The 20,734-nt window shown below is 47.0% G+C and overlaps 10 protein-coding genes and 1 non-coding gene; 6 read left to right on the top strand and 5 right to left on the bottom strand.

Annotated features, from left to right (window-relative positions):
- Positions 1-2: 2 nt before the first annotated feature.
- On the top strand, positions 3-1,794 carry CNAG_02918 (acetyl-CoA C-acetyltransferase). XM_012192828.1 has 6 exons: positions 3-136; positions 187-407; positions 494-637; positions 742-1,199; positions 1,268-1,482; positions 1,556-1,794. Exons 1-6 carry the CDS (start codon positions 83-85, stop codon positions 1,682-1,684), a joined length of 1,221 nt encoding a protein of 406 aa, XP_012048218.1. The 5' UTR covers positions 3-82; the 3' UTR covers positions 1,685-1,794.
- A 76-nt stretch (positions 1,795-1,870) lies between these two features.
- Positions 1,871-2,751, top strand: CNAG_12238. XR_001045530.1 has 4 exons: positions 1,871-1,985; positions 2,063-2,196; positions 2,270-2,393; positions 2,468-2,751. It is a non-coding gene; the product is annotated as a hypothetical RNA (non-coding RNA).
- A 517-nt stretch (positions 2,752-3,268) lies between these two features.
- Positions 3,269-6,210, top strand: CNAG_02919 (hypothetical protein). XM_012192829.1 has 7 exons: positions 3,269-4,229; positions 4,360-4,439; positions 4,497-4,661; positions 4,715-5,180; positions 5,251-5,335; positions 5,412-6,041; positions 6,095-6,210. The coding sequence occupies exon 1, from the start codon at positions 3,454-3,456 to the stop codon at positions 4,045-4,047; it is 594 nt and encodes a 197-aa protein (XP_012048219.1). The 5' UTR covers positions 3,269-3,453; the 3' UTR covers positions 4,048-4,229; positions 4,360-4,439; positions 4,497-4,661; positions 4,715-5,180; positions 5,251-5,335; positions 5,412-6,041; positions 6,095-6,210.
- Positions 4,442-6,142, bottom strand: CNAG_02920 (hydrolase). XM_012192456.1 has 9 exons: positions 5,621-6,142; positions 5,507-5,575; positions 5,375-5,445; positions 5,238-5,324; positions 5,046-5,161; positions 4,921-4,990; positions 4,832-4,860; positions 4,701-4,756; positions 4,442-4,641 (listed from the first exon to the last, which is right to left on the bottom strand). The coding sequence occupies exons 1-9, from the start codon at positions 5,961-5,963 to the stop codon at positions 4,547-4,549; spliced, it is 936 nt and encodes a 311-aa protein (XP_012047846.1). The 5' UTR covers positions 5,964-6,142; the 3' UTR covers positions 4,442-4,546.
- CNAG_02921 (hypothetical protein) lies at positions 6,144-7,712 on the bottom strand. XM_012192830.1 has 4 exons: positions 7,174-7,712; positions 6,963-7,117; positions 6,785-6,910; positions 6,144-6,733 (listed from the first exon to the last, which is right to left on the bottom strand). The coding sequence occupies exons 1-4, from the start codon at positions 7,261-7,263 to the stop codon at positions 6,508-6,510; spliced, it is 597 nt and encodes a 198-aa protein (XP_012048220.1). The 5' UTR covers positions 7,264-7,712; the 3' UTR covers positions 6,144-6,507.
- Positions 7,713-7,940: 228 nt separating this feature from the next.
- On the bottom strand, positions 7,941-10,629 carry CNAG_02922 (hypothetical protein; the record flags this gene model as incomplete). Its single annotated transcript, XM_012192831.1, has 11 exons — positions 7,941-8,113; positions 8,167-8,343; positions 8,391-8,641; positions 8,693-8,832; positions 8,882-8,995; positions 9,053-9,573; positions 9,620-9,995; positions 10,045-10,122; positions 10,197-10,217; positions 10,274-10,371; positions 10,434-10,629. 11 exons carry the CDS (start codon positions 10,627-10,629, stop codon positions 7,941-7,943), a joined length of 2,145 nt encoding a protein of 714 aa, XP_012048221.1.
- A 219-nt stretch (positions 10,630-10,848) lies between these two features.
- CNAG_02923 (large subunit ribosomal protein L14) lies at positions 10,849-11,925 on the top strand. XM_012192832.1 has 4 exons: positions 10,849-10,934; positions 10,980-11,070; positions 11,126-11,448; positions 11,503-11,925. The coding sequence occupies exons 1-4, from the start codon at positions 10,908-10,910 to the stop codon at positions 11,509-11,511; spliced, it is 450 nt and encodes a 149-aa protein (XP_012048222.1). The 5' UTR covers positions 10,849-10,907; the 3' UTR covers positions 11,512-11,925.
- A 1,419-nt stretch (positions 11,926-13,344) lies between these two features.
- On the top strand, positions 13,345-15,110 carry CNAG_02924 (histone H1/5). XM_012192833.1 has 7 exons: positions 13,345-13,412; positions 13,475-13,581; positions 13,704-13,821; positions 14,302-14,363; positions 14,414-14,555; positions 14,609-14,834; positions 14,886-15,110. The coding sequence occupies exons 3-7, from the start codon at positions 13,747-13,749 to the stop codon at positions 14,951-14,953; spliced, it is 573 nt and encodes a 190-aa protein (XP_012048223.1). The 5' UTR covers positions 13,345-13,412; positions 13,475-13,581; positions 13,704-13,746; the 3' UTR covers positions 14,954-15,110.
- A 1,062-nt stretch (positions 15,111-16,172) lies between these two features.
- CNAG_02925 (d-arabinitol 2-dehydrogenase) lies at positions 16,173-18,103 on the top strand. XM_012192834.1 has 7 exons: positions 16,173-16,479; positions 16,631-16,791; positions 16,988-17,067; positions 17,123-17,421; positions 17,473-17,515; positions 17,567-17,627; positions 17,687-18,103. The coding sequence occupies exons 1-7, from the start codon at positions 16,279-16,281 to the stop codon at positions 17,904-17,906; spliced, it is 1,065 nt and encodes a 354-aa protein (XP_012048224.1). The 5' UTR covers positions 16,173-16,278; the 3' UTR covers positions 17,907-18,103.
- Positions 18,104-18,837: 734 nt separating this feature from the next.
- Positions 18,838-20,260, bottom strand: CNAG_02926 (hypothetical protein). XM_012192455.1 has 3 exons: positions 19,527-20,260; positions 19,260-19,467; positions 18,838-19,184 (listed from the first exon to the last, which is right to left on the bottom strand). Exons 1-2 carry the CDS (start codon positions 20,142-20,144, stop codon positions 19,270-19,272), a joined length of 816 nt encoding a protein of 271 aa, XP_012047845.1. The 5' UTR covers positions 20,145-20,260; the 3' UTR covers positions 18,838-19,184; positions 19,260-19,269.
- Positions 20,261-20,371: 111 nt separating this feature from the next.
- Positions 20,372-20,734, bottom strand: part of CNAG_02927 (protein disulfide-isomerase) — a 1,541-nt gene continuing 1,178 nt past the window's right edge. The window contains exon 5 of the mRNA XM_012192835.1: positions 20,372-20,734. This exon is cut by the window's right edge and continues 192 nt beyond it. Coding sequence (XP_012048225.1) covers positions 20,469-20,734 — 266 coding nt within the window. The 3' untranslated portion in view covers positions 20,372-20,468.

Here is a 20,734-nt window from a genome sequence, read left to right as displayed (position 1 = left end):
AAAACACCCCCATCTATTTGTGGACCCTTAATCGTACGAGCTCCCCCCCCCACCTCCGCGCGCTTTTCAGCAATAAACAATCATGCACGCCTCTCTCCGTCTTTTATCACAAAACCTCAAACTCGCCCGCATAATGGTTCGTTGCATTCTTTCTCTGCCGCTTCACGCACTCACTCACTCACACAGGCCAACCCCGTGTACATCGTCTCCGCCTCCCGAACCCCCGTCGGCGCAAAGGACGGCGCCCTCGCCACCCTCTCCGCCCCGCAACTCGGTGTCGTCGCCGTCAAGCACGCCGTCGACAGGGCCGGTATCAAGCCGGAGCAAGTCGAGGAGCTTTACATGGGCAACGTCGTCCAGGCTGGTGTCGGGCAGTCTCCCGCCAGACAGGTCGGTATCGGTGCCGGGTGCGTCGTTTTTTTCTCTTTCTTCGTCTTCTTCTTTTTTTTTTTTTCGGCCCGAGCATGCTGACAAGAGATGCAAAAAACGATAGTATCCCCGAGACTTCCGATGCCACCACCATCAACAAGGTCTGTGCCAGCGGTATGAAGGCCATTATGCTTGCCGCCCAAAACATCCAGCTTGGCCAGAGGGGTGTCATGGTCGCTGGTGGTATGGAGAGCATGTCTCAGGCTCCGTAAGTTTTTTTCTTTTTTTTTTCTTTTTTTCGTTTATAGTCTTGTGTGCAGTTCACAGACATAACGAGGCAAAACCGAGCCGTCGGCTAAAACTGTAACCCAGCTTCCTTGTGCCCCGCCAGACCCCCGCGTTCGGCAACTTTGAGACCAAGGACTCTCTCGTCGTCGACGGTCTCTTTGACGTGTACAACAAGTTCCCCATGGGCAACTGCGCCGAACACACCGCCGCCAAGCTCAAGATCACCCGTGAAGACCAAGACGACTTTTGTCTCTCGTCTTACACCCGTGCCCAAGAAGCATGGGCCGCCGACGCGTTTGCCGATGAGATTGCGCCCGTCACCGTCAAGGGCCGAAAGGGAGATGTCGTCGTCAAGGAGGATGAAGAGTACAAGAAGCTTTTGAAGGACAAGTTTAGGACTATCAGGCCGGTGTTTGTCAAGGAGAACGGGACCGTTACCGCGGCCAACGCGTCCACCCTCAACGACGGTGCTTCCGCCGTCGTCTTGGCCTCTGGCGAGGTTGTGGAGAAGGAAGGCTTGAAGCCTCTTGCCAAGATTCTCGGTATGTTTATCAAAATGTCTCCCTTTGTTTTTTTTTTTACCTGTCTATTAACATGAACCCCGAAAAAGGCTTCGCCGACGCCGCTTGTGCCCCCATCGACTTCCCCACCGCTCCTACCCTCGCCGTACCTCTTGCCCTCAAGAACGCCGGTGTGACCAAGGACGAGATCGCCCTCTGGGAATTTAACGAGGCCTTTTCCGTGGTGGGTGTCGCGGCCGAACGGGTGCTCGGTTTGGACAGGTCCAAGGTCAACATCAAAGGTGGTGCCGTCGCTCTCGGTCACGTACGTCGTCTTCTTTTTTTTTTTTGGCGGGGGAGAAGTTTCTCGAGCTGACACGAAAAAAAAAAACACGCAGCCTATCGGTTCTTCTGGTTCCCGAATTGTCGTCACCTTGGTGCACGCTTTGAAGAAGGGTGAGAAGGGCGTTGCTGCCATCTGTAACGGTGGTGGTGCTGCGTCTGCGATTGTCGTCGAGAGGCTGTAGAGTGATGTGCGTGAGAGTGCATGAAAAAGTACATGATGATTTGTATTTAGGGTAACTTTTTTTTTTATTGCATGCATGCATAGGCCGATGAGCTCTGCGATAGTTTACGATCCCAAGGAGTCGACCTGCAGTCATTTTTACTTTTTGCTTTTTTGTTTTCTGTTTTTTTTTTGGTGTCCCATGCGGCATGGATTGATTTCCTTGATGACTTTTTTATTTTTGTCTTTACATTTGCAAGTAACCCTCTCACTCACGATGGCTCCCCTTCGGCCATAGAAGCCCCCTGTGGTGCTCATCCTCGGTACGTTACGCCACTGATATGATACCCCAGCAAAAGTCGACCGAACGGGGAGGCTGATGTCGTCAATCCATTTATAGGCGGCACGTCCACCGTCGCAAGGGCTATTGCTGTTGTAGCACGTCGAAGCAGGGTCCGAAATGCTTAGCAAATCCAAAGCCATTTATTCATGCCACGCCTATCACCCCATCCCTCGATGAACATGCTTTCAAAAGTACGCACTACTTACACCACCGTGTTTCCCTCCCTCTCACAGTCTTTAATTTAGCGTTGACGTTACGTTGTAGAACGCTCCATCTGCCTCGATGGATCACTTGTCCAAAGGGTTTTGGGATTCAAACCGAAATATCCCAAGGTCGAAATAGAAGAGATCAAGGTTATCGTTCGGGATTTCAAGGAGGATAGATTATGGCAAGTCTTTTTTTTTTCTTCGTGATTCCGTCCATCTGTCTTCTCCATTTGGGAATTGATAATGGTTACTCTAGGCCTAAACTGTCTTAATGGATATATGATTAAATACAAGGGAACGACTTTTACGAACAACTGACGAAATTCATCATGACCAGGATCTATCGTCAATTAATTTCTCGTTTGCCTTGATCTTTTTTTTGGTATGGAATGTGTTAGGAAACATTTGCCAAGTTTATACTTTTTGAACTTTCTGTTGATATGTTTTAATTACTTTTCTTGCATGTCGCATCAAATCTACACACTTGGTGCTTGCTTGTTCTAATGTAATGTTCACAATGCAATAAAGTGTCTTCCAGTCCACTCTGGCTTCATATATTGCTGCCATGAAAGACCTTGGTTTCGTCGCAGTACTTTGCCAATGATCATCATCCCAAACAGACGATTTGATCTCCCTGTCAGCATCAAATTGGTTATCATCGGAAATAGGGAGCTGAAAAGCTAATAGGAAGAGCAGCGAAGACAGAGTGTGCCGTGGTGGCCACTTTCGGAGTCGAGATGGTCCTGCTGACTATGGTCTAGTCCCGGAGGTCTCTTACCGACTAACTGGCCAAAGACAGGGCTGTAAGGTGGTATCAAGTCTAACGTGCTCTGCATAAAAGAGTTACGGGTGGAAATGGTTCACAAGTTCATAATTTAGATAGAGTTAAAACAATAATTGGTACAACGAAGGGGTTCCGAGGAAGTCCCGGTTGTTATCTTTCGCCTGGCGTCTTAAAATTACCCAAAGTGGAAGGAGTGTCCGAAATACACTGAACTCCAGGAGGATTCGATATGTTATAATTCGTAATGCTCTTTTACATTATGGAAACAAGATGATTCAGCACGATGCATGCTTGCTCAGCAAGCCGCAACTCGGCGCGTGTAGTGCGATGGTGATTGTTCTGCTTAGCAATCCAATGAAACCTGCCCCCGACGATTATAAAATCACCAAGCAACTCCCTTCACCACCCGGCCCGTCCCCCTAACCACACATCAATCCTTACACCCATCTCGTTCCAACATGAGCGAACGATGCCCACCTCTCCCCCCCTCGGAGCTTACCGATGCCCAGCGCCCGCTCTATGACACCCTTGCCAAGATGGCTGCGAGCTTTGGCGACAAATTCACCCACACGCTCCCGAACGGTGCTCTCATTGGACCCTTCAACCCCCATCTGCGAACGCCCGAAATCTCCACGCCGTTCTGGCAAACCGCCTTCAAAGTCTTCAGCGCGCCAGGGCTTACTCCGAAGATGCAAGAAGTCATCATCATGCTCATCGGAGCGCACTTGGACTGCAAGTTCATGCTGTACTGCCATAGCCGATTTGCAAAGGCTGCCGGATTCGATAAGGAGTGCAGAGATGCATTGGCTCGGGGCGAAGCGGGATCTGGGGAGGCTTGGGACAAGGAATCTCAAGTCGCCTTTGAAGTTGCTAACGCCCTGATTAAAGAGAAAGGGGGTCTGCGAAAGGACATCTGGGACCGGGGGATCGAGACTGTGGGAAGCGAAGTGCTGTACTCGGCCATTCACCTCGTTGGACTTTACCACCACCAGGCGTTCGTGTTGAATGGTTTCGACATTGGTTATCCGGAGGATGAAGAATTACTGGTGTAAGGAAGGAGGATGTATATGGATAGAGATGATACATAGATGGCCCTATTAACATAGTGCGCACAATCATCCTGATTGCGGGTGAGCCGGGATTGCAATCGCAAATGTACTTGTCTCTCAGGCGATTTTATCTTCATGAACGATGAACGGATATAGGAGGACGAAAGAACAGGCCCGAAGTAAGCGTAAGTGAAGTGCTGCATCATGAACACTCCTATCTTCAGTGGACGGTAAGGCTGGTGGTGTTGTTGTACCTCAGCCGCCCGCCATCGACGTATGTGACTTCCAGGCTTTTCTGATCTGGACCTTTGCCAGTGGAAAAGGTACCGTCGAGGTAGATCTGGCCCAGGCAACGTTCAAGATGGCGCCATTCGCAATGGGATAAACTTGTCCTTGTACGTGTTGATACCATAATGCATTCAAATGTGCCATGCCTTACTGTTTGCTAAAAGTCCTTCCACTACGCTTTACCCTCGTAGATCATGACCACCCCCTGTTCGATCTATTGAAAAGAAGAAGAAACATCGGGGTAAACGTCAAACCTCCTTTGAACAGTAACAGGGATGCTTCTTCTAGTAGTGGCGAGCAACTCCGGGTCTAGCACGTTTATATCAGCCGTATTTCCAGTTTGTCAAGTGGATTGACCCGTAGCTTACCGATGTCGGCGTAGAGAGTGGTGGGCTCATGGTCAGCCTCAACAACTACATCCCCGCTGTATTACGTGCGCCGTTAGCCTACAAGTTCCCATCTCTTCATATTCCCCAGAAGAGTGTCGTCATTGGCTTACACGGGGTTCACAACACTAGAGTGGCCATACTGTTACAAGGTATCAGATACGAGGTCAAACGAAAGACAGAAAGTAAACAATATACGTACAGCTTGGTAGGCGGCCTCTGGATGCCTAGCAGGCGAGCACATGGCGACATAGATCTCATTGTCCACAGCCCTGCATGACCTTCTTTAGCATCTCCCTCGTCTGTTGAGGATACGAAGTGACTTACCTCGCACGCTGAAGCAAAGTCCAATGCATGGGACCGGTAGTTGTGTTGAATGCTGCGGGGTAGATCATGGCAATACAGCCTTGACGAGCGGCGATCATTGCCATTTCGGGGAAACGCTGTGTTTAGATGGACATGGTTAGTACATGAATGAGAAGATCCAGTCTGCATGGAAGGAAAGTAAAAGTGACTTGCGATATCGTAACAGATACCAAGACCGATCTTGCCGAAAGGAGCGGTGAATGTGGTAAGGTGAGAACCACCTGTGAGAGTGTCTGACTCCTAAGAGGACTGTGAGCTTCAGAACCATTTTGATACAGTATCTCATTGACCTTGAAGGTTTGTTTACCGGGAATGTCGATATCGAAGAGATGAACCTTCTGGTGAACAGCAACGAGGGTGCCTACATCGTGAAGACGGGATTACTGATAAGTCTCCTCTACACGCAACAACACAGAACGTACCTTCAGGGTCATAGACAGTACAAGTATTGTAGATGTCGTCCGTCTTCTCATCTCTTTCAGGAATGGATCCTGCCTACTGTTAGACCCATTCCAACATTTGGGCAACGAACTTACCGCCAATCAACCAGCACCCGCTGCTCCTTGCCATCTCCCTAAGGGCCTTAATGGTTTCTCCTTCCTCACTTTCCTTTAGGCTCCTCCACTTGCTTCCAACTTCGGGTACCTTTTCGCTGTACTCTCTAAAGCTGCTAACGGCATAAGGAGAATTCCAGATTTCGGGAAGAACGATCAATTGGGGTTTAGGAGAGGAAGCAGCTGCAGAAGCGACTGCTTTGGCAGCGATTGAAATGTTGGAAGCTTTGGAGGCAGTGAGGCCACCGAGCTGGAGAAGAGCAAGTCTGAAAGGGGTAGCCTGAATTTTGGCCATGTTCGTTGTGTTGGATGAAAAGGGAAGCATATAATAATAGTTGGCAAAGACGACGAGAAGCGGACGATTGACTCTTTCGGATGTGGGTCGGTCCGATGATGTGATAAGGTAAAGTAAACCTTGTTAATGCTGTGAATTATTACTCAACGTTTTTCCATTAGGTGCAGCATGTGTAGGGTGGTGTGTCAATGCTGGAATGCGGATAGACGTGACAAATAGCGAATGGGACATGCATGGAGTGATGTTCCCAGTAGCGCAATGGTCGGTTGACTTAGCGGGCGACAAACAGGCTCAAATATTTTTCCTTGGCCAGACGATAGGTATCAAATCAACATGTCATCACTCGTCTAAACTCAAAAGAATTGTAAGTAAGAGGTATATCGCAATGTAGTAAATACTGCGGTAGCTTATGAAATTGTGGTTAGGTGAAACTATTGTCCATAACAATGCAAAAAAAAAACTAAGGGAAAGGTCTGAACGGGACGAGTTTGCTCAAGGCTCCAGAGCCTGCTTCTCTGGGGATCTCCAACTTCTTCTCAATGCACTCTGTCAATCAGCTTCCAACAGATCATGCTTAGAGCGCAAGAACGCCGAGACCTGCGCCAACGGCACCGAGTGCCAATGTCATCCATCCTCCAAGAATGCTGTCCATACCGATGGGCTGAGCTCGCGCAACAGCATTTGAAGAGGCAACAGCCTCTTGGGCAGATGAGAAAACGGCAGAGTTGATGGCAGACTGATAATCGTGGTAGTTCTGGACGGTACCAGCAGGAACGTTGGCGGTAGCAACCGTGGGAACACTGTCATTGGTCAGTTCATGTAAGAGAACGAGATCAGTAAGTGACACTCACGTGGTAGTAGGAGCAGTCCAAGTGTAATCAGTCCAGTATCCATTACCAGTGTCGACCCAGTAAGTGGTAGTCCTCATAGGGGGAGGAGTGGAAGTGGTTGTGGTTTCCGCTCCAACAACCCGTGGACTGCGCATTCATTAAATCCTATTCAAGAAATTTAGATAACTGAGTCACTTACGTCGTCGTAGTCTTCCTTTTTGCGGAAGTTGACGTCGTGGAAGTCTTTGATGTGCTGGTTTCATCATCACCATTACCAAAGACGGTACTCAAAGTCGATGTGACGGTGACACCTAATGCATTGGTAGTCTTGGAGATTACAAGAGTGTTGCCATCCTGTTAACACAATTAGCGCTTCAATGGCATAAATTTACTATGGCAGATTGACGAACCTCGACATCAAGGGTGGTAGTCATTCGCTGCGCAAAGACTGAGGTCGTGAGAAAAAGGGTGGTAAGGACAGCAGAAGGTGTAAATCGCATATTGACTGAATCGAAAAGTAGTATTGGGCTTGCTAGTGTTGCAGAATGATGAATGTCAAAACTCTTGCTGACACTTGAGTACAAAACTTGACTGCGCAGTGGGCAGTTGGCTTAAAGGGAGGGTCGTTACAGTGATGTGACCAATGGATGGAATAATTCGCCTGAGTGTGTATCTAGGGAGACTTTGAAGTCGCCAACGCGTGCTGAGAGACAGGCAAGGTGGGGTGGCAATGATGGGAGCAGCAACAGGAGCGACGGGAGACGCGATGGGGCGATGGGGCGATGTCGCTCTGTCACCACACGTTGATGTAAGGAATTTGTATTGTGGTGGAAAGGACTAGAAGACCGTGGCTTGTAAAAGCAGAGGATTTAAACGCGATTGTGGAGGAGTTTGGGGTAAGTCGGGAGACGGATCTTTATGGGAAATGGAGAATTGAAAGCGAAGAATAATAATAAGCCAAAGAAAGGGACGCGGAGAGCGGTGCGTCAATTCCCACACATAAGGTCTTCCTGCAATCGCGTAATACAATGCCAATTTTTCTAATGACCCATTACAAAATCCATTACTCCAATAAGGGAGCAGTACACAAGCGTCATTCCGCCCTCGGCGTTTTCTGTTGTGGCACTTATCTCCCTCAACCTCCGTCCGCGCTTCTACGTCCTTGACAACGTACGTTTTACACTTTCGTATTGTTTCCTCCTCCGTCACTAGCCTCCTTATCCTGACTTTCCTTGGATCCTTTCCCTGGTACTGGTAGTCCTAACACTTCTCTCATGGACTTTACATAGAAAAACATCATGTCTTCCTCGACCTTCAGCGGCGAGTCCTGCACAATTTGAATCAGGTCGCCTGTTAACATTTCATCAGCCCAACTCCCAGGGTTTCGATGAAAATGAATTTACGTTTCCATTTCATAGTACCATGACACGCCGCTTCGGATCCTGGTCTTAATCCCATGATAGCATACGGGTGATTATTGGGCTCGAGTCTCCCTGTAGTTTCCTCACGTCTTTTAGGGTCCATATACCAATTTTGCTTATCCGCATCAAGAAAGTCGGGGTGTATACGACCGGCCAGATCTGCCTGTTATCAGATTGTTTTCCAAAAAGATGACACGCGCACCTACCAGAAATCTCACACATCGTCTCACTGTCTTCTGAATTGAGTTGTCTATAAGCGTATCCCTCAGGCGCATGGTACCCAAACACAGCAGGAATTTGCCCTGAACCTTCTTCTCCTGTAAGCACATTCAAATATCCGCTTTCTGGGTCTGTCATTTCCTCGTCATTGAGTTTGGAAATCTCGTAGAGATCACCATAGAGCATGCAGTTGAAGGCAACTTTACGAGAATTGGGATTTCTTTCTATCTCGATTTTACTGTAGAGTTCGTATTAACTTTGCAAGAGTTTTCTGACTTATGGCACCTACCTAATCCGCATTGTGACACCACGTTCAGAAGCTCCCTTAGATGGGGGAGGGAAGTTCTGATTTTGGGCGTAGGTTTTTCGATCTGCCTTTAGTCTCACCATATCCTCGAGCCATATACGTTCTCCACCCCAAAACAAGCCCTGTAACAATGATTAAACGGCAGGCTGTGAGGGCATGAGGGAAACAAACCTGATAGAAAATCTTTTTCCCAGATTTCAGCGCCTTCAGATCTTCATCCGACAGGTCGGGGTCGTCCTCTAACGGTTCAATTCTATCAGTTAAGGCCCAGCACTTGCCGATGATCTGTGGATAGTGTTAGTGTCAATCCTCCTCTGGTATCATGATGCGAAATTAACTCACCCCAGCAACCCTCAGGGCAAATGCAAACTTAGTGACGACCATTTCCCAATCCTTCATCTCTGTAAACTTGATCTTTTTGGCCCACTTACTACCCCAACCAGGTGGTTCTTTGAGAATCTTCTCCATCTCCTTTAGACTTTTCCCTTGTTTCTTTATCTCCTCTGCGTGCTTCTTCGCATCTTTTCTTAATGCGTGCATTGCTTGTTGCCCCACAGCGTCATAAGCTCTGGGTCCACCGTTGAGTTGACCTCCGCCTAACCAAGGTATCATGTCCTTTGGATCCATAATTACTTCATCGTAGGGACTAAAAATGCCCAAAGGCCGGATATGATACGCATAATATTGGACAATCATCTGAGCCATTTTGGAAGAGGGTCCAGGGGGGTCGACTGTTCGGACTTTAAGTTCAACGGTGCTTATGAGTCCGGGCCAATGCGTCAGAGGTCGAACATCAGACGACTCCGGTGGTTCGTCAGAAGGCACGATAGTGTTTATTTTATACCAAACCAATTCTCCTTTCCCTGTTTCGAGGTCAATTTAGAGACCCAATTTTCCACTTCAACTTACTGAATCTCCTTCCTTGAGTTAATTCCGTTGCCCGATCTGGTACTATTGATGGTATGGTATCTTCATCCGGATCTTGTATATCTTCTTCTAGTTCTTCTTGCTCACGCATTTGCTCTTTCAGCTTAGTTTCTTGAACGATTCGTGCAGTCTTTAATCTCGGTTCAGATACCGGAACCACTCTCTCTTTCTCTTTTCCTTTTCCTTTCCCCTTATCCTTCCCATTTTCTCTATCTGTGTCGTCGCCATCTGTTTTAGGCCTTTTCGCTAAAGCTTGAGCCGGGGACGAGGAAGCAGATGGTAAAGGGCGTTTGGGAGTCGCGGGGAGAGATTGCCGAGCTTTGATCTTTTTCCCAGCTTTACTGTAAGGGCATCCGCACTACTCTCTGATAAGCGATTCTGAAGCTAGTCAAGTAAGTAGGCCGTACCTGAGAGTGGTCTAGGATACTCTTAGAAGTGTCGAAGAGCCAAATAGCGTGAGGTTCAAATTCCCTGGTACTTCGAAACTATCAATCGCGACGAATAGAATAACGGGGTTAGCTACATTCTAACTGGCCTCACGAAATTGATAGAGACGCACTCTGAGAGCATTTGATGAACCCTATGGTCATGTATATGTCAGTTCTACTCAGCACACATTCCAAGATTGGTACAGACAAAAACATAAAAATCAGTTCGTAATGATCCATCGGGTTGTTTCTTCCTATGTGCATAGATCTTGTATCCCTCGGGTAACGGTATTCTCTGCTTGGTCGCTACGCTCTTATCAGCCTCGTCTTTCGATTTCTTACTTTTCATCACATCTCAAAACACTGACCATCAATTTTGAGGCCCAAAAACTTGACAATTCCCTCCGCTGTCTTTTGTTCATACAACTGATACTTCGGATCATTGTCGGGAACTTCCTCGAAATACCAGTCATTTGCCTTAGGCGGTGATGTATGGGGCCAGCGGGATTTATCGCCGTCTGTACGGGGCCATACTAGTGCTGGATGGGACGCTTTCCCTGGCATGGTAATCCGTTTGTCCTCTTTCACAATGAATCAGTTATGAAGGCATGTTTCGGTATAGGATGAGTGTAAAAGACGGTACTATTTTATTGACATCTTTCGTTCGCTCTATAGCATGGCATGCAGTGAGGCAAGAAATGAAGTCAACAATGCGGACATCGCCGAAACGCAGGAAAATGTCGAAAAAGCCGCTCCGTCAGTCTCCTTAGTTTCCATCTCCTCTTTCTTTATACAAAGCATTTCATCTCATCATCTCAAACTGGGGTGAAACTCTAGCCAAAATGATCGGATTGAAGGGTATCCTCAATGTGAGTTTTTTTCCCTCATGAAAAATGGCTACTAATGCTCTGTAGGTTATTGACAACACCGGAGCTCTAAAGGTTGAATGTATCAATGTCTTAAAAGTCAAGACAAGACTAAAATCCACTGGCTTTGCCACTGTTGGTGTGTCGTATCAATTCCGTTAGTTATTTTTCTATCCACTGACTTCTACACACAGGGGATGAGATTGTTTGTGTCGTTAACAAAGCCCGTCCTATCCCCGCCAATGAAGTCATCAAGAATCCCAATGCCTCTTCCAACATTCAAAAAATCCGCAAGGGCGATGTACGACGAGCAGTTGTTGTGCGCGTGAAGAAGACCACTCAACGGCCAGATGGAAGCGTTGTTAGGTTCGACGATAGTGCCGCGGTTTTGTTGAACAACAAAGGTGAAATGTTGGGCACAAGGATTGTTGGGCCTGTAGCGAGCGAATTGAGAAAGATTAAGGGCGGTGCGGGCAGCGGTGGAAGATGGGAGAAGATTGTTATGTTGGCACCCAAAGTAAGTCAACTATCAAAAAACTAGTTCGATGTTTGTTATTGACATGTCTTTAAGGTTGTTTAAATACATTATTAGTTTCTAGAATCCCTTCTTATGACGCATGCCCAGACAATATGGTCTACCCTACATTCTGGTGGACAACTGGCCAAACCCAGCCTTCTAGATTTGCATCAATCTCTGCACCTGATAATATGCTTCAGTTTCCAGGCGGACTTTTGACGCCCAACCGTTTTGAAGAATTAGCCGGCTTTATGAATTTCCAAGTAAAGGGTCAGGGGCTGTACTAATAATGATGACTAGAGAACTTTATATCTGGATACTCGAGGAGCCGCATCCAGTTGGCAGCAATTAACGGTCAACTTTCAGTTACGGCCTGTCACTGACTAACCTAGGCTTTTCAAATGCCTAGTAAATCTTTCCGGTCTCAGAGCTTCATCAGCCACCGGGCAATCAGATGGGACACTATTCATTCTTATCTTCGTTGTCCGTCGTGGATGAGGCCGAATAGGCCATCAGCAACTCAAAAATGCTTCCATCTCGTCATGGATGATGGAATTCTTTTATCCCTTGAACTTGCCTAAACTATGGGTTTCTGGGAAATAATACACGTCTACATCCGGTTGAACCCTGACACTCTACTGCTATAGTCCGGTACGATGAATCCTGTCGGGCATGATCGCAAATCATGCACAAATATGTCACTTAAATTGGGTCACCACATCTTATTGAAGATGATTACAAGTAGTAGTACGTAGATAAGTGAGTACATGTACAAGTGCAATAACTGATAAAGTATCAGCTGAGATCGCGTTAGTTAATAACTGTGGGGGATTAAGAAGTTCTATGTTGTATTGGGTGGTGATGGCAGTATAGCGTATGCACGCAATAGTGTCCACATATCATAAGTACATACAACATCAGATGTCGCCCTTTCATAGAGTGCCACATTTCAAATGCCGAGGGGTTCAAAAATCTTCCACGTCATAAAAACATAAATCGTTTATCGATTGTGCCTGATGAGTGGAGGGCGATCATGACAAGGAACCAAACAGCTCTCTTTCAGTTAATGAACACCGACAACTTGGAGAACAATTCGTTGATGAACGCAATTAGATAAAGCTTCAAATGTGAGGAAGCCAAAAAATAAAATCCTCATTATAATTGGCAGTTGTTTTATACCTCTATGGAATGTGCATGCGATCATAGGTGAAAAGTCCACTGCAGACCTTCCCGGCATTTTACGCGTCGGGTCTCACGTGAGTTTCTGAATTACCGCTTAACTTCCGAGAACTTCCACCGGAACAAAGCACTTGGTACCGAGACTAAAACCCATACCTTGAGTGGACAACCCCTTTTCGAAGGCGGATGTATTGAGTGTTCGACCCCATGGAAGAGTGCGCATATAATCACTTCCGGAATGAACAAACTAAAGGAAGAGACTAGAATATCGAATGGATTAGCCAACGATGGACCTTTCTATCTTTATATGGCAAAGGAAATTAAACCATTTCCATTGGGGATCAGGAATCCATAGACGATCTTCTGAAGCTAGGTAGAAGTAAGATAGTTAAAAGTGGCAGATGTCTCTTCATGGGTCTCTTCTTGTTGGGCCGCATGGCGAATGATCGTCGTAAAGCCCTTCCTCACACTGTCGTCCCGTAACGATCGAGCATTATCATTTGGATTCTGCGGCAAAGAGTGGTCTGTTAATCAACTCATTGATCCGTAAGGTTGGAAACAGGCTTATGACTCTCACACTTCTTCGGGATTATACATCAACTACCGGCGTTTTCCAACCATGTTTCGGTGAAGGAGTCGATCAGGTCACGTGATCATTACATTCTTCTTCATTTGATGGCTTTGTTTTCTATGTATGGGATATTGTAAGAACATCATAAATACTGCTAGGCTCTTATATATGCTTGGGAACAGAAATTTCCTTCCCAAGTGTCGGTATGCTTGAGGTATGAGTTTTCAAAGTAAATGAGGTATTTTCTTGTTTTGATTCCTTACGCAGATTGAGCAGGTCACCAGCGCGGCGGCGCAGATATAATCAGACACCCCCAAGCCTTTCATCTCTTTCCCCATAACACTCTCATCTTTAACAACTCTTTAACTTTTATTTTTTTCAAGGTAAGCTGGCGTCTCTTTCGTGTGCCGAGGTTTTATAAATGCGACAGACTACCTCTCCCAGTGGCGGGAAGGGCGACGCTAACAAATTCTTTCCTTTTCATTGTCATCGTTTCCCCTATCAGCCGTTTGCCACTTCTCACAAACCATTGTTATACTTGGATCATCATGGCCCCTGTCAAGAAGACTGTTGCTACTCCCAGGAAGGCTACCGCTCACCCAACTTTTCTTTCTATGATTCAAGTAAGTTCGTGCTTTGTCGTTCGTGTATGATTTAGGCTCCTTCCCACGAGACTGCGAGCATGTCTACGTTTTGGCCTTTCACTGGTCCATCATTCCTTCCTTTGCAATAGGAATGGGAAAATGGCCTTTGAATGGCTGTTAATCGTCAACTGAGCCATTTGGAGCTACACTTGATTGCATCCTTGCTCGAATAATTACGACATTCCCATGTGGGGCTGCAAAGGCAATCTTACTCGGTCACTTCCGCCGGTATAGATCTCGCTTTGTTATTTGTTACCCAGCGTGTAATGCCAACCGGAGGGAAAGCATCAATGATTTATTTGTCTATCCAGTGCAAGGATTACAGCCATGATGCGGAGTGCGCATGTATGCATACCCGCTGGCAATAAGCCTTTTAATTCAAGATTTATAACCATAATCTCCATCCTGTCTGGAAAGACCAAGGAATAAGAGAGCTTGGGCTGATCGCTTTTGTTGCAGGAATGTATCTCCCAGAACAAAGGGGATGCTCGAAAAGGTGTCTCTCGACCCACTATCAAGAAGTAAGTCGATCACGGGGTTTGCGGGTGTCATGTCTGACTGGTGGGTACAGGTTCCTGGCCGACAAGTACAAACTCGACATGAGCTCCGCTGCCAATATCAGCAACTTATCGAACGCCATCAAGCGGGGCGCTGAAAAAGGCCAGCTTACTCTTCCTAGTGGGATTGCTGGTCGAGTGAAGGCGGGTCCCAAGGTTGGTAAACTTGCATTATCATTTTCTGGAACATCCATTGACGTATCTTGCAGAAGCCTGCTCTTGTTCTCAAGAAGTCGGCAAGTGGCAAGGAGAACGTTGCTCCCAAGAAAGCGGTCTTTGCCAAGAAGGCTGCAAGTACTGGGACTAGAAAGCATGCCGCTAAGAAGGGTGCTACCGCTCCCGCTGCCATCAAGGCCGTTCCTGCGAAGAAGCCTGCGGCGAAGAAGGCCGCTCCCGCTGTCAAGAAGACTCCCTCCTCTAAGAAGGCTCATGCACGTGAGTTATTACCGTCTGCCGAATGTGTGTCCATGTTGAACATCGTTATAGCCAAGGACGCTGTCCCTGAAAAAGCTGCCCCGAGGAAGAAGGCTGCTCCCAAGATGGCAGCCGCCTAAAGGATTGGGCAGATCACTACGATAATAATAGCATGATATCTGTACTATAGTACAACTGTCCAATTTAGTTGTTCGTAATAATTTTTTTGAGTATCTTCGTTTTTACCTTCTCGTTTCATAACTTCAAGTGTATTGTATGCAACCTTCTGTCGCCTTTAATGGAGCTATCAGTCTGTTTGTCTATTGCGGTTCTGTTAAAAAAGAACTGGCTGATGGCTGTCATTATTAACTGATAGTTCAAGTATCTATACAGAAAATTCGTTGGGTATCTGTCGTCAGACATGTATGTCTCCCGGCGATATGTTACAACAGGGAAAAGCAATGAGATTGATGATGTACCACATGTAGAGAGCGAGATTCGTTTTTCGTGCCATCGCCTTCCTCACTACTAGCAGTTACAGTGTTTATATCATAGGATCAAGCGGCAATAATACTCCCATACAAATATAATGTGTATAATAAATATTTTTCGAAGGATGATGTTGAGGAAGCGAGATTTCGAGCGACAAACCTGCTGTCGCATGTCGTTATTGGTTGCTCAGCGTCGATATTTTGTGAGCTTCGAAAACGTCCGATTTGCGGTTTGTTTGGGGTATGATACTTTGGAGAGGTTGAAGTCTATGCGTCAGCTTTCGGCAGTTGAGTAGCGTGTAAGTCGTATCATTGTGGCATGTGATGTGCTTCCTACTGCGTGGCATCGCCTTCTTCTTTTCCAGCCTCTGGCCTGAAGCCTTGGGTTAACCTGCACGTACGCACGTTTTCAACTAACTTCCTCTCTCCGTCCTCGTTCATTCCTCGTGACCACTGTTCGGTCTGCGATCTCGACTTGAGCAAGGCAAGAAGACAAATAGCTAAAAGTGATGATTGGGGACGAAAGGGCTTTCAAGAAGCCGGCAGACACGGCCCAGAGCACCCAGAAGCCAGAACCCAGAACGAATACCAAAATGTAGCACTAAGGAGCAAAACAAACGGGATCAATCAGGCACAAGGGGCTAGAATCAATTTAAGTAACCACTTTCTTCTTCGGGACGGCCCGAACCTCCCCAGCCGTGCCTTTTTCAGTTCAAACTTTCAAAGGCGCGGGGCCACAAAATTACAGGTTCGGCAACTCGCTTGAAGATGAAAGAAAGGTGTGGAGTCGTGGATAGAGTAGACTAGAAAGGCAGATGAACCATGCAGGCCTTTCGACAACAAGGATTAATTGCTGTTATGAAAAATATGGAGCCAACGATATATAAGGCCGCGTCTTCCTTTCAATTTTATTTGCACTCTCAGTTTCCTTTCACTTCCAAGTCACTTTTGTACCCTCTTCACAACTTTTGACAATGTCCTTCATCCGTTCTAGCGTTTTCAAGGCCACTGCCAATCCCCTTAGGCGATCTGCCTTTGCTACCGCTCCACTTCGGGCCTTCACTAGGTCCGCTCTTGTCAGCAACAAGAAGGACGATGGTTACGAGGAGCACCGAGTCGAGATTGAGCCCAAGATCGCTGCTGTTGACGAGAGTTTCACATTTGAACACCCCGAGGTGAGCTTTTCTATCCATACAATCCATGTCGGTCGGCGAGATCCCAATATCTTATTGTGGAATCGTGGCCACGCATGTTTTCTTTGTTTCAAAGGATCTCGTATCCCAGTGCGCTTTTTTTGTATCTGTGTTGACACGTGATATGATGTAGAAATGGGTAGACAAGCATCCCGGCCACGATATGCAGCGAGGTGATTTTGGTCGACACAGCAAGCGAACTCTTGCATCTTTCTCTATGGACGGCAAGGTCTGCCTTGTCACTGGTGCGGCTCGAGGTCTTGGTAACATGATGGCCAGGACTTTCGTCGAATCGTGAGTACCGATGCTTTCCTCCATGGCCCCAGTCCCGGCTTTTGGACTTTCCATCCGAATGTGCGGCAAAGGACGAATGAGGCGGCGGCTATCGCCGTTTTCTTAATTCGCGGTGACGCCTGGTTCTGGCCTTTTTTCGCCGTTGGCACATGGCATTGACTTCTGTTCCTGATCGGCGCTGATGGCGACTTGAAAGCGGCGCGAACGCCATTGTCCTTGTCGATCTCAAGCAGGAGGATGCCGAGCGTGCAGCCAAGGAGCTCGTTGACTGGTTTGGTGAGTATCGTATTCAATTATTTGCCGTGAACTCTGTTAACGTGTCATCATGTAGTCGAGAACGGTGAAGCCGAGAAGGGTGAAATCGAGGCTATCGGTCTCGGTTGCGACGTTTCCGACGAGGCCTCTGTCAAACAGGTCTTTAGCACCGTCAAGGAGAGATTTGGCCGACTCGACGCCGTTGTCACTGCTGCCGGTATTGTCGAAAATTTTGTCGCTCACGAGTACCCCATCGACAAGATCAAGAAGCTGCTGGATATCAACATTATGGGTACTTGGTACTGCGCTCTTGAGGCTGCCAAGCTAATGCCTGAAGGTGGTTCCATTACCCTCGTCGCATCTATGAGCGGCAGCGTAAGCCTATTCACTTACCGCACTTGATATCTGCTAATTGGGTAATCGCAGATTGTCAACGTTCCTCAACCTCAAACCCCTTACAACTTTTCCAGTGGGTCTTTTGTTACATGAATAATATATTTAAATGCTGATTGTGACGCAGAGGCTGCTGTGCGACATATGGCTCGATCCCTTGCGGTCGAATGGGCTCTCAAGGGTATCCGGTATGTTCTTTTTTCCTGTGACCGATGATCAAACTTTTTCATTAACGACCACTGCGCAGTGTCAACGCTCTTAGCCCCGGTTACGTCCTCACCAACTTAACCAAGGTCATTCTCGACGCCAACCCCGTTCTTCGTGACGAGTGGCTCAACCGTATCCCCATGGGTCGAATGGCCGACCCTTCTGACCTCAAGGGTGCTGTCATCTACCTTGCTTCTGACAGCTCCAAGTACACCACTGGTGCTGAGATCATGATTGACGGCGGCTACACTTGCTTGTAAGCGGTGATCCTAAAGAAAAGAATATATGTTGGGATTACAGGGCGAGAGAAGTTCATGGACATTGTTGCTTGGCTCGACAGGAGGGTGTGTAATGGTTTTAAAAGTAATAGAACGGGCGGTACAAAATTGTGGATCCGTAAATTAGAGAGATACATTGGAAATGACAGAATGCATACATAGAATAGGATGAGCCTTGCAATTCGTCACTTTGTAGACTTGTTAACGCTTGATAAGTTACAGCGCAGGTGGGGCCCATCCAAAGATGTTTCCCCTGGTGCTGATACTGTACAGAATTCCCTTCACAACGAACGTTGTATGGTGTCTGTGATTTAGCCAGCGCAGAGTTTCTACGAATCGCAGCAGTCATCATTACTACGCCTTTCACAGCGGTTTATAAAGTAGCTGCGTAAAGATATCAGCGAGTAGCTTGTTGTGCAAAAAGGCTCATTGATAGTAACAGTATTAAGTTAGATTACAGATGTCTGGTTTCAGCTTCTCATAAATGATATATTAGTATTCCGGTGATGACACTGCTGTTCTAGCCCGGTTGAAGATTGATATTGCCTTCATGACAGGGCTCCAGTGTCAAGCGTGCTGCGTAGTTGTATTATACCCAATGATCATTTGCTAGGAGGCCTCAGTGATTGTTTCTTCTTTATACAAAGCGTTATTGAAAGGTAAGCTCTTCGTCAATACCATTTAAATCATTTATTCGGTAGACAGAAGCCTGGCAAATAATGCCGGAGCTACTGGCAATGTAAAGATTGTTGCCTCGAATGGGCGCAGACGCACATGTGCCGCGACTGACTGGCACGACGGAGCTCATTCAAGACCATATTCTCGACCACGGTACCAGTCTGCATCAATCTGATACGCTTCACGACGTTTGATCATGCGGCCGAATTGATTCGTGATAAGATTCATCATGTGCTTTATCATTAGCGGTCAGCATCGTAGCGCAATTCGTGGCAAAGATGTCGAATGAGTACGTGTGGGAGCCGATCTATGCCACAGATGGTCAGAGGTAATAGCATCAGATAATTCATTCTTTTAAGCTCGATAACGGAGTCTTAAAAAGAATGGCAACAGAAGTAAACAATAACATTTGAGTGTTTGGGAGAACGCGTGGAAAAGGTCGAGAATGATCCAAATCTTAGACAGTCCCAATCATGCAGCGATAGAAGAATCGCGTAGTGTTCTACGCAGATATGATGGGAGTCCATGGGTATATCGCATTGTTGAGCGGGTATATTCCAAAGCTAGGGTTGAAACTTCATCCTACACATTATGCGACGCTGATTTAGCGAATGACAATTCTCTTGGGAAGTCGTCCATTTTGTGAACTACCCTTACTTTTCTTCTTCTACAATTTATGACCTCTCGCTCCCCATAGATCTTCTAGTCTCCATCTTTCCCTGCCCTCTTCTGTCAAAATGTTGAGACATATTCTGGTGCCCTTTACAGGAACTATAGACCAGTCCGCATCGGGGTCTATCCGCGGCGTCTTGGGATTTTCAATAGTCACTGGCTCAACAGATGGGGATAGAGGGTTTTTGAGAAGCTATATCAGGAGGTTATCAGTTATTGTATGACAAGCACAGGGATAATTGGCAGGCATACCCAGCGCCTAACTACCCCGTCAGCTCTTCTGACAACTCCTCTTCCCCGCCCTCGTACTTGAACAACGCCGACCCACTCCCAGGCCGGTCCTGAGCCTTCCAATCCTTGTATCATATCTCCTTCGGGAAATATTACCTCCTCCTTCTTCCCAACTATTTTCACATTCTGCTCTCGTAGTCCGCTGACTCTGACCCTATTCTCCCAGCTTTGGGGCAATGATTCTGGTACTGCTGACGCTTCGAGGACTGCGGAAGCCGAGCGAGTATCAAAAAACTCCAGGGTATGCGGAAGAATTACCTCAGAAGCCTCTGAAGGGGCAGGAGCGGTGATAAAGTCATGAAATTGATGGACGGCCTGCGGTGCGTTGGAGGGAAGGGGTGGGGCGCTGGGAGGAGTAAACTCGGGTTCTTGTGACTCAGTTTTAGCAACTGAGTTGGAGGGTGAAGAAAGAAACCAAGTCTCGACCTTCTGGGAAGATCCATCATGCTCTGTTCCTCTTAAAACATCTCGGGGATTTGATGCGGAATTTGGGACCGAAGACGAAGAGGAAAGAAATCGGTTTGTGAAGATGGAAGTGGTTCGGCGGCTGGATCGAATATATCTTGTAATAGAAAGCATCTTAGCAGACAGTGGAGCCTCGCGGTTGTTGCAATAGCGTTTGCTAGCGGATGTTGATGAAATTTGCGTCAATGAATCGAGCAACGAAGATGGACGAAGAACAACCCAGAAACTTGAAAGTTCACAATTTGGTTCTGCCAAAACTTCAAAACAGATACTTCTAACTTTTACCCTTCGTCATGATGTCATGGCTCGCTATCAGAGTTAACCCTTTTTGTCATTTAAAGCTGGAAGTAAATTCGATTTAACATATGTATCTACTGCTTGAGAATGAGGGGCTCTAATGAAACGACAAGATGCAATGCATGTATCCGTGGAAAAATCTTATAGTTCTTCATGAACCACTTCAGTTTTCTCAACCTCCACATCGCGCGCTGACGCTTCATCATCAGGCGCTTCCTCAGGCACAGGTTTTGATTCCACTTCTTCCATTGGTAAAGAAGCATCTTCTATCACTTGAGCAGGGGCAGCATCCGCCGCGTCCTCCACAGGAGTAGCCTCCTTTTCTGTCTCGGGTTCTGGCTCAGTGGCCATCGCTTGAGCCCTAGCAGCTTCAGCGGCCTTCTCTCTTCTCGCCTTGTCCCTCCTTT

The sequence above is a fragment of the Cryptococcus neoformans genome, chromosome 3, assembly GCF_000149245.1.
Source record: "Cryptococcus neoformans var. grubii H99 chromosome 3, complete sequence".
NCBI lineage: Eukaryota > Fungi > Basidiomycota > Tremellomycetes > Tremellales > Cryptococcaceae > Cryptococcus > Cryptococcus neoformans.
This window is presented reverse-complemented; position numbering and strand designations above follow the sequence as displayed.